Here is an 11,630-nt window from a genome sequence, read left to right on the forward strand (position 1 = left end):
ACCAAAAGAAAAGAAAGCTATTGGATTAAAATGGGTGTTCAAAACAAAGTTTAATGCAGATGGAAGTATCCAAAAGCATAAGGCTTAGCTTATAGCAAAAGGATATTCACAGCAATAAGGTATTGATTTTGATGATACTTTTTCTCCAGTTGCTAGATTCGAAACCGTGAGAACTTTCTTGGATTTAGCTGCTCACTTGAGTTAGCCTGTTTATCAATTTGATGCGAAATCTACATTTTTAAATGGTGATTTACATAAAGAGATTTTTGTTACTCAACCTGAAGATTTTTTGGTTAAAAGACATGAAGAAAAGGTGTATAAGCTAAGAAAAGCTCTTTATGAGCTTAAACAAGCTTCAAGGGCATAGTACAGTAAAATTGATTATTATTTTCATCAAAATAGATTTCAGAGGAGCAATAATAAACCTACTCTTTATCTAAAGAAGGAAGGTGAACATAATATTCTAATGGTTTGTCACTATGTTGATGATATTATATATATGGGTTCATCTAACTCTTTTGTAGCAGAATTTAAAAAGTATATGATGAATAAGTTTGAAATGTCAGATCTAGGTTTACTATATTATTTTCTTGGGTTGGAAGTGAAGCAAGGATTAGATGAAATATTTATTTCATAAAAAAAGTATGCAATGAATCTACTCAAAAAATCTAATATCATTAATTGCAAAGCTGCAGCAACACCTATGAATGTAAATGAGATACTAAAACTTGAAGATGGTACATGTCTAACAAATGCAAGATACTACAGAAGTTTGGTTGGAGGTTTGATTTATCTAACTCATACTCGACCAGATATTATCTTCTTTATTGGTGTAGTATCTAGGTTTATGCATAGCCCAAGCAAATATCATCTCGGAGCTATTAAAAGAATTCTGCATTATATTGCTGGAACTACAGATTATGGTATTTGGTATTCTCATAATTTTAAATGTAAATTATTTGGTTTCACTGATAGTGATTGGGCAGGAGCTTTAGATGATAGAAAGAGTACTTCAAGTAATATTTTTAGCCTCGGATCAGGAGCTATATCTTGGAGTTCAAAGAAATAAACAACAACCGCGTTATCGACATCGGAAGCAGAATATGTAGCCGCAACATTAGCAGCCTATCAAGCAATATGGCTTAGAAGACTTCTTGAAGATCTTCCTCAAGAACAAAAAGAAGTGATAGAAATATTTTGTGACAACAAAGCCACAATTTCAATGATGAAGAATCTAACATTTCATAGAAGAACGAAGCATATAGAGATACGCTATCATTTCATCCGGGATCTTGTTGCAAGTGGAGCCATATTAATGAAATATTGTGGAACAAATGAACAAGTTGCGGATATCCTCACCAAGTTACTTCCAATTCAAAAGCATATTTATTTCATATCGTAAATTGGTGTATGTAACTATGAATCAAGGGGGAGTATTGAGAATTGATTCATAGTAGTTATCTAGGTAGTTACCATGTTTAGGGTAGTTTTAGGCATGTTTCAAGAAGTGGCCCATGATCTAGAAGTTATAGGGTAGTTCCTATAACTACCTCAATCATGGGTGACATGTGAAGTGAGGTAGTTACCACTAGGTCTTATAAATAGGACCATAGTTCATGAAGCAAGATAGAAGAAGAATACACTTGGGAATATCTTAAAAGTGTTCTATGTCAATCATCTTGTTTTAAATACTACATCGATTTTTTTGATCGAAAGGATTCTTTTTACTTGTATCATAGTATTCTATTTTTATCATTTCTTTGCTCCTCCATCCCCAACAGGATCTCCATCCAATTACCTTAACTTCATGGATATTGGATCCCCATCTAATAACTACTGTAAGCCCTATTGGGTCTCACTCAATGAATCCAATAAAATAGAAATTTATTAGATATCTCATATCCAATCCTCTACTCATCGCGTTGTCTACTATATGTGCGTGACTCTCTAGGCCCAATTGTCCCCTTTATACCCAATACCGAGTTGATTATGAGTTGCACCTATTAGTACTCCTTCTGACTCAGTGAATTGTTACCCTCATAATAATTCACTCAACTCATCGACTATAGATGTACTAAACCATTACACCATAGTCCTTAAACGGTATAAGGGGATATAATCGATTGAACTTACTTGCCCTTAGTTTTCGTGTATCTATAGTTCATCATCCATCTAATATCCCAGAAATTATATATTGGGCATAGAGCTGTCAAGCTTATACGAAATTTATCTGAATCTCATTCTAATCGAATTCTCCTATAGAACTCATTATCTCTCAATCTAAATCTCAGTTTATCAGGTTTATCATGATTTGATTAACCCTAGCTAGGGATTTGCTTAAGTGAGAGCATATCTCATAATACCGAGAGTGGATGATTCTCTATTTGCTAGTCATAGGTGCCTTACAAGTCAATCACGTGAGTGATGATACGTGTGACATAATACACATTCTTTTTACTTATTATATTTTGATATTTTATCACTTTATATTGCTTGTTAATATATATATATATATATATATATATATATATATATATATATATATATATATATATATATATATATATATATATATATATATATATATATATATTGTGATATCTATGGATCTATGCAATGAGAATCAGATCATGATGAGATCACGATAATGAGACCTTAAATAATCGTGGTCATAGGTTACTCGAGAGGAACATCGAGATAACCAAACAGACTGATATATTGTATACCCGTCCATATAATAGAGGTAGCTAGTCTCATAGCTACTCATGTGGGGACACTAGGGCCACAATACAAGTGCTTATTGGAGAATGAGTTCATTGATTGATCCCGCTCATGGAATACTGGATGATTAATGATATCTCATTGTCAAACAATGATTCTATTATCCTCGTGGTGTACTTGGTTCTTAGACTTGAGATACCAATGATGACCTGTATGAGTACTTCATTCTTTAATATAGACTTTTAGGCCTGAAAGTTTCAGATCTAGCACAACCGGTCATTGGGAGTAACAACCAACTTTACGAGGACTATTGAGTATCGATAGAGGCTCATTCACTCTCGGTGTCATGAGAGGAATGTCCTATGTGTTCTTGCTCAAACAAGTCCCTAGCTAGAGTCATTCAGATTGAGAGAGAAAGAGTTCTCCGAGAGAATCCGATTAGAGTGAGACTCAAGTATAAACCACATGGGTATGATAGCACCATGCTCAATATATGGTCTCTGGGATATTAGATGGATGAGAGACTATAGATGCACGATAATTGAGGATAGACATGTCCAATGGATTGGATTCTCCTATATCGTTTGGGGTCTATGGCGAAGTGGCATAGTACGCTCGTAATCAATGAGTCAAGTGAATTATTATGGAGATAATAATTCATTGAGCCAGAATGAGTTTTGATAGATATGACTCACAATCAGCTCGATATTGGATATAGAGGGTCACACACATATGGTAGGCATTATGACGAGTAAAGGTTTGGATATAAGGAGCATCGTCGTAGCTCTACTATGTGGATCACCACTAGAGAGGAGGATGCTTGACCTCCTCCATCCTCTCCTACAAATATGTAGGGATTCAAGGATATACATTCTCCCTAGGTAATACAACTATCTCATGTGTGGTTTTTAGTTTCGTGGATTTTGTGCACTAATCGTCGCACGACGATGAATACCTTTTTGAAAAATTTGGGGTTTTTGTTTTCTGTTCTTCCGCTACATATGTAATGTCACCCCTAGATTTTCCTACACTATTGACACCTAATTACTCTCGTAAGATTGGCTACCACTCCTGATGATCAACTATGTTAGATTTAGAACTTTCAAACCTATAAGTTTGGTATCAAAGAGTGGAGTATTCATAGAGGACATCTTTGGTGTCTCAAATCTAAGGATCAGACACACAATTGAGATTATAGAATCATTATCTGACGATGATGTATCATCAATCAACCAGCATTCTGTAAGCGACTCATTCAGTGAACTCATTCTCTAATGAGCACCTGCACTATATCCTTAGTGTCCCCATACAAGCAGTTATGAGACTAACTGCCTCCATCATATGGATGGGTATATAGCACATCGGTCTATTCAGTTATCTTGATGCCCCTCTTGAGTAACCTATAATCATGAATATTTAGAGTTTGTATTTATAGGTAAATTGATCTTATTATCATGATCCCATCATGATCCAATTCCTATTGGACAGATCCAAGAATATCATAATATATTCATTATCAATGTAAAATGATAAAATACCATAATAATAATAATAATAAAGATTATGCAACGTGTCACATATGTCATCACTCATGTGATTGGCTTGCGTGACACCTATAACTAGCAATAACAATGAATGTCTTTTCCTTCGTTGGAGGGATCTGCAAGAACTAATAAAGATTAGTACAATTCGATCGACCTCACACTAGAGTAAAAAATCATTGTCGAGTTGAAGTAGTGTTAGCGGATCAAAGTTCGATTACTTAACAACCGCAGTGAAGAGCAATTAGGAGCCAAGAGGTGCGTTGCAAATAGAGTAGAAGATTGAATATTCAGCAAAGGTAATGAGCAAAGTCCACAAAGGTGAGGACAAGGATGTCGAAGGAATCAGTAGCGAAGAATATTACAGACACAGTTGTAAATAAGGTGTTCAATGGAATACTTGTGTATGTTCATATCTTTCAGTTTTGTTTATGCTTTGCACAATATGTCGATGGCTTATAGTAAGCTTGGTAACCCCATTTTGGTTGGCTTTTGTAGTCGTTTCAATCTTGTAAGTATAGGTTGTGTGTAGTCATCATGCAGAGGCAAAACTATCTAGAAATAAACCATTCAGGTAACTATTTTAAGGGTTTTCTAGCTCCGTAGAGTGATATAGAGTGTCCGTCGGTCCAACACCCAAGAGTTACCTAGGTGGCACATGGTTGGATGAACCTTTAGGGTAGTATCTAGGGCAAGCTTGCTACCTTGTTCCGTAGTAATATCATATGAAAACTTATAAAGATCACGACGAACCACCTTGGATTCGTTATCGCATAATCGTTCAAAGCTTACGAAATTTATATTTGTAATTTACGTTGACTATTAAGTATTTACTAAAATAACTGTTTATTGGATCCCAAGTTAAACAATTCCTCTAATTCATCTTTTCTTTTATAGATCTTTTAAGGAATTCATAACGAAAACTGAGGTAAAACCAATTGACTCGGTGACAGTACTATAAACACATAAAAGGATCTACTTAAAACTATAACTAAAGATTTATACGCTAGCAACACTCCAAGGAGGTTTTGATTGATTTGTCGAGAACGACAGAAAAAGAAAAAGAAAAGAATTAACATCGGCATTAGCCTTTCAAATTTGTGTTTGTAAGCGAGATAAGAACAAAAAGATGTAGGAAAAAAGATCTAACTCAATGCAATAATAACATATCACAGTCTTACAGACTCTATTAATCCATAAATTGCACAAAGGGAAAAACACCTAATGCGTGAAGAAATAAACTGAAGTAAATGTCTAATTTGCCAAGACAGATGGAATTAGACATCTTGTGCTTCAGACAGACCAAATGACAAGTCACCCTGCATTAGTAATTTAGTACACATCAATCATCTGCGTTAGTAATTTAGTACCAGCTTTTGATTGAGCAAAAGTGCTTTTACCATCACCTCAACTCGCTGACCACAAAATACACTTCCAGGTTCCCGTGGCGACAAGTTTCAATCACAAGAAAAGAAAGAAATAAGAACTAGAAAGCATATACTCTCAAACTTGAAGGCACTAGGGCTGTTAGGTTTATGAGGCCTTCCACCAGAGAATATATCCCCACTGAAGGGTTCATTCACTGGGGAAGAATCAAAGGGTGCCAGAAATGAAATTGGAGAGACTTTGCTATTATATTAGTGGTCTACAGTTTACATGACTATATATTACAGGAAATATGGAAAGAAATAAAAGAATGAGAGCTACGAGGAAAAGCATGATAACCAACAGAGCCATAGCCTTGCAAGTTGCCACATACAGAAATATCATGAAAGAATCTACTCATCAAATTGGATACTCAGATTCATCTAAAATTGCAGCCTGGTTAAAGAAAAAGCAAGATGTCCCATAAAACCGCCAGAACTAATATGAGAATTCATGTCCGCGTATTGATATATACTTCTTCACCCATATGGCGATATCATCAGCACAGGCTAGTGCCTGAGGTGTCCTGAGGAGCATGTCCAGTGTGGCAAACTCATGAACTGCATCCTTGTATTCTAGGACTGGTGCATCAACATTCACTTTTCGGAGCGCCTCGGAGTATGCAATTGCTCGATCCCTCATCCAGTCATGTTCTGCAACCACAGTGAGGGTTGGAGGCATGCATTTCAATGGTGGTCCCCACCCAGAAACAACAGGGTTTGCAGCCGGATGGTCTAAACTGAACTCCTCCTCGGGTAAGAACAACTTCCAAGCAAGCAAGCACAAGGCCTTGTCATAGAAGTAAGAGTTTGCTAGTTTTATTTCCGATCGTGTGGGTGCACTTCCAGTGAAGAAGGGATACATCAGGACCTGGGCAACAACCTTAACTGGCTCTGCAAGTTTTCCGGCTTCAACTGCCTTTCGAGCCACAAAATCAGCAATATTAGCACCGCAGCTCACACCAAGAAGAACACATCTGTTTCAACAAAAATGAAAATAGACTATGTCAACTAGGTCAATGATACAGATTATCATACAAAAATAAGCCCAGAAGAATGAGGAACCAAAACTCTCTGATAGCATACAATGCAATAGCCATTGTTTAACTATGAAGTCGAAGCGTCACTAAAGAATAACGGTCATCATATCAATTGAGGTGGGCCAACAATTTTAGTGGATAATTTTAAGATGACCGATATGTATCAGCTGCAGGTGAAAATCAGAAACTTCTAGACAAAAATCTAAATCCAAAGCAGCATAGTGCTGCAACAGCTAAAAATACTAAAATATAAAAGGGCAACAAAGATACAGAAACCAGGAAACCACATAACTATGAGATGAACACAAATTCGTTACACAAGTACAAATCTGAACTTGCTGAACTTTTTATGATATGGTTCTTCCCAACATGAAAAAAGCGGATGGATGCCAGACACACACATGGTTCTCATCGAACAGTGCAATAAATTACAAAAAGCATGGTAATATCATGTAGAACTGAATAAACAACATTTTGATACATGCCTTTTAAAATTGTCAGTTTTGGAAATGCCACCAGCTTGGCAATCCACCTGAGTCATCCTACCCACTTTCTTGATCCTACTGCCTGGCATTCCTACCATGACCTAAATCTAATGACCAACAAATATTGTAATTCCAAATGTCGATACATAATAACTGCTGAACAAGTTTCGATTTTAGGTCATTGGAGGGTGGGCCTTAGTACAACGGTAAGATCGCTCTTTTGCGACCTAGGAGACTAGTGTTCGTACCATGGAAATAGTTTCTAAATAAATAATTAGAGATAAGACCGTGTATATCGACTTTCCTTAAACTCCTTATTGGTGAAAGCGTCATGCACTAGTACAGTCAGCTACTTAGGTAATTTGAAAAATGTACTCAATAGCATTCACAATTCTCAGTCATCAATAACCCAAAAATGCCCCAAAATATTACACAATGCCCAGAAATTGATGATCGGATTTACTCGAATTTATGTTAAATAATCCTCGCCCCAAAAAATCACAGAGTAATAACAGTGCTCAATGCCATTTATTCACATCTGTGTTGAAGTTTACAAATAGATCGCAACTGCATACAGAGTAAAAAAGATTGAAGACAGAAATCTGCTGGACCAATGTCCCAATAGAGAAAAAAACCCATGAAATTAGAGATTAAAGATAGATGAGAGTAAACAACATGTAGAGGAGATAAAAGGGCAATAAGCCCAACCAAATCTTCTTCTCTTCAACTTAAAGTTATGTATAGTGTTCAAAATTTGTCTGTTAGACTGCCGAACATCCTCACCGTGTAAAGCCTTAACCAACTCTTTTTCTAACTCAATCTAAAAATCCAATGATGGCTTCAAAAGAAAGTAAACCAGCCAGCCAAAGGTTGTCATATTTGATAACAGTATGTCAGTTAGAGCTTCTGGTATTCCTTTCAGTCTAACAAACCAATCTAATGTGATCTAAGTGTTGTGCATTTGTGAAACTAACAATGCTTTATGAATCTTTGAGTGTTGGGCAGTTAAGAAACAGCATATGCAAAAAGCTTGGATTATCAAAATGAGAATGTTGAGATAGATGTATGAAGTTACTAGGAAAGATAGGAAAAGAAATACTTTTATTTGTGAACAACTAGGTATCGTTTTGATAAAGGATAAAATGAGAGAAAATCGTTTAATATGATATAGGTCTATGCCTAGGAGACCTCCGGATGTTGTAATCAAAAGAGGTAAAATAATTAATATAGTGTTATGAGAAGAGGTAGAAGAAGACATAAAAAGACCTTAATAAAAACAAAAAATAAAGATTTAAGTACTTTGAACTTAACTAAATATATGACTCTTTACCGATCTAAACGGTAACAAAAGATCCATATAGCCGACCCCAAATAGTTGGGACTTACGGCTTTGTTGTTGTTGCTGTAGAGCAATCCAATGTCTTAATTGAAGAATAACTAAAACTAATACTTAAACTTGAAAAAGATGATAGCAATACTAAGAAGCTTATGACTTTACCCAAAAGTCTCTCATAAATGTGCTAATTAAAAAAACTAGGAAGGTAAATAAATGTTGTACCTAACGGCTTGGCCTATCTCTATGAATCATGGATCCTCGACCAACTTTCACAACAATAGAGCCACCTCTATATCCTTTTCAGCACGTTCATGAAAGTCTTCTCCAATAAGTTGTACTTTCTAAGTTGAATACAAAATATTCACCTTAATCTTTTTCTCTAAGTTACACATCTCCAAAATCCAATCAATCTCAAGCACAAATCATTTGACCATTCACTAATACTTTTTGTCCAAAGTTTCCTGTCACACTTCAAACTAAAAGCTTGGGCAATATCTTCCAAATAATTGCATCTTCTTAGCCACCTTTCTAGTTGATTCTCAGATCGAATCCTACTATAGATCTCAGTTCTGATTAAGCTCATATCAGCACTATGCAGATGCAAAAGGTTCAGCGGAGGCATTGATCAGCACATCATCATTAAGCAATCAACTTTAACAATTTAGACAATGTATTAATATAAACCCACAACAGATATTCTTCCAATTTGTCTAGATGAGCTATGTTGAAACTGATGTGTAATACTTTTGCAATGATCAACGTTATGTCTACTCTGTAATATGCACTACAACACAGACAACTTAAAGAGCTAATTAAGCAACTCTACCACAAAAATATCCAACTGAAAACTCAATTAATATGCAACATTGAATAAGATCGCTTCCAAATATGCAATGGAAGGATCCATATAGCCGACTCTGTCGAGTGACTGCATTTGACAGCATGCCAATTGACTTATTCTGCACTATTTCCTAAAGATCTGCAAGACTTTAGCAGTAAACCATCCAAGCCCGAGCATACAACTAAAAATAATTGGAAGTATATATAGAGATAGGTAGGATAGAGATGAAATGATCACCTGGAAGGATCACCGTGAGCTGCCAACCACGGCTCAACTGATGACGCCCCCAAGGAATCGGCAATCTGCGACTTGCTGATGTCCCCACCGCCACCTCCCTTTGCGCGCCCCATCGACTTAATGCAGCCAGCCAGATTCGCTTGCTTCCCCAACCAATACAGCACCTTCAGCCCATCCTCGAAAGCCGCAGGGTACCGGCTCTCCGGCGCCAGCCTATACCCGACGGCGATCACGATCACATCCAACAGCTTGGCGACTCTCCTGCAGAAGAAATCGTTGGCCGCCGACGTATTGCTCCCGGAGACGAACCCGCCCCCGTGGAACTGCAGGACCACAGGCAGTTTCCGAGGCCCGGCCGACCGGCGACGCGCGTCGGCCACGGAGGGGAGGTATCCCCCGTAGGCACCGCCGTTGTCGCGGGGGGCGCGGTCGAGGGAGGAGTCTGGGAGGAAGAGGCGGAGGGAGAGGGAGGTGAGGGGGTCAACGTGGATGTCCTTGGTGGCGACGCCGTCGGGGCCGAAGGACGGGTTGGCGGGAACGGCGGACTCGTCGGGGCGGGAGGTGATGCCGAAGGGGCTGGTCGCGCCCTCAATCGCCGCCTGGTGGAGCAATTGGAGCTTGTGCTTGAGGAGGATCTTGAAGATGATGCTGTAGAGTTTCACGGCCACGCTCGGCATCGCTGCTACCTACCCAGCGATCTCTTCCGATGCTGATGTTCGCATCGGTCGATCGATTAGGGATCGAGGGAGGGAGAGAGAGAGAGAGAGAGAGAGAGAGAGAGAGCGAGAGAGAAAGAGGGAGAGCCGGCAATGGCTGTGAATATTACTGGAGGAGGAAGACGGGCGGAAAGGGCGAAGGAAGGAAGGAAGGAAGGGGAAATGGAAAGCGTTACGGCACTTTAACATTTCTTTTAAATATTATTTTAAAGAGAAAAATCAGATGAAAAAGTCTTTTGGTCAAAATAAAAGAAAATTGATTTAAATAAAATATTTTTTGGAAAAGAAAAAAAGATCAATTTTCATTTTCATAAATATTTTTTTTTTATAAAAAAGGAGCAAATTTTGTCTTATCTTTTGCTATGATAAGAAAAATGAGAAGATTAAGATCTGTATGAAAATAATGTATTATAGTCTTTAATTATATGGAAATCAATGTTTTACATGCATTCCTTTGTCATGTGAGATATTATGCTCCAAACTTTATATGCTGCATTATCAATGAACAAGAAATCATTTTTAACATATCACTAATTTCTCCCTAAAAAAAATGAAAAAGTATTTTGTATGCCAAATTTATAAGACACAATCTCCTAATTATTATTTTTCCCCTTTTTCTGATTCAGTAATTGCATCAAGTGGTAATTTCATTGCTACAATTTTTCAGGTAGACAAATACTAATCAGATATTGTTTATATTAATCGGAACAAATACTACGTTGAATAGAATCAGTCAACTAGGTTGAATTTAAAGGTTCAAACCCCCTACGTCGGTCCAACATGGCCAGCTTGACCTCCTTAATGATGTTATCAACAAGGCCTTGAATCTTGATGCTCGGTACAGTTCAAAAACAAAAACAAGAATTGATATCATCCTCCACAACTTTGAAGTTGTAAGTTCCATGATTTATGTTTTTGTTTTTCCCTATCTTCAGCAACAAGTCCAGTGGCAACAACTTTGAAATTAGCATATGGGTCAACATGAGCATGCCCTTTAAAGTCAACTTGTTTCTAGAAACATATTTTTTCTAGAAACTATAAAGTATGCAACAAAATTGCTTACACTCTGTGCCTTCACATCAATAAGCTATGAGGTCAAACTTGGCCAATTCCGACTGATAAACTCAAGAGTAGTTGACTTTTTCTGGTGGACAAAGTCGGGTGATTCGTTTACCAATTTAGATAGATATCATGGAGCTAACCAGTCAATGGAATACCATGAGATCACAGAAGCTGTACGCGTAAACTCAATTGCCACAGGAGACTCAACAATAACTCAACTCAGCAAA

The 11,630-nt window shown here is 37.3% G+C and overlaps 1 protein-coding gene across 1 annotated transcript; it reads right to left on the reverse strand.

The window, feature by feature from the left end:
* Nucleotides 1-5,872: 5,872 nt before the first annotated feature.
* On the reverse strand, nt 5,873-10,471 carry LOC135610138 (probable carboxylesterase 16). The gene is made up of 2 exons (XM_065104253.1): nt 9,626-10,471; nt 5,873-6,663 (listed from the first exon to the last, which is right to left on the reverse strand). Exons 1-2 carry the CDS (start codon nt 10,300-10,302, stop codon nt 6,126-6,128), a joined length of 1,215 nt encoding a protein of 404 aa, XP_064960325.1. The 5' UTR covers nt 10,303-10,471; the 3' UTR covers nt 5,873-6,125.
* Between the last annotated feature and the right edge of the window lie 1,159 nt (nt 10,472-11,630).

The sequence above is a fragment of the Musa acuminata genome, chromosome BXJ2-4 (assembly GCF_036884655.1).
Source record: "Musa acuminata AAA Group cultivar baxijiao chromosome BXJ2-4, Cavendish_Baxijiao_AAA, whole genome shotgun sequence".
Lineage (NCBI taxonomy): Eukaryota > Viridiplantae > Streptophyta > Magnoliopsida > Zingiberales > Musaceae > Musa > Musa acuminata.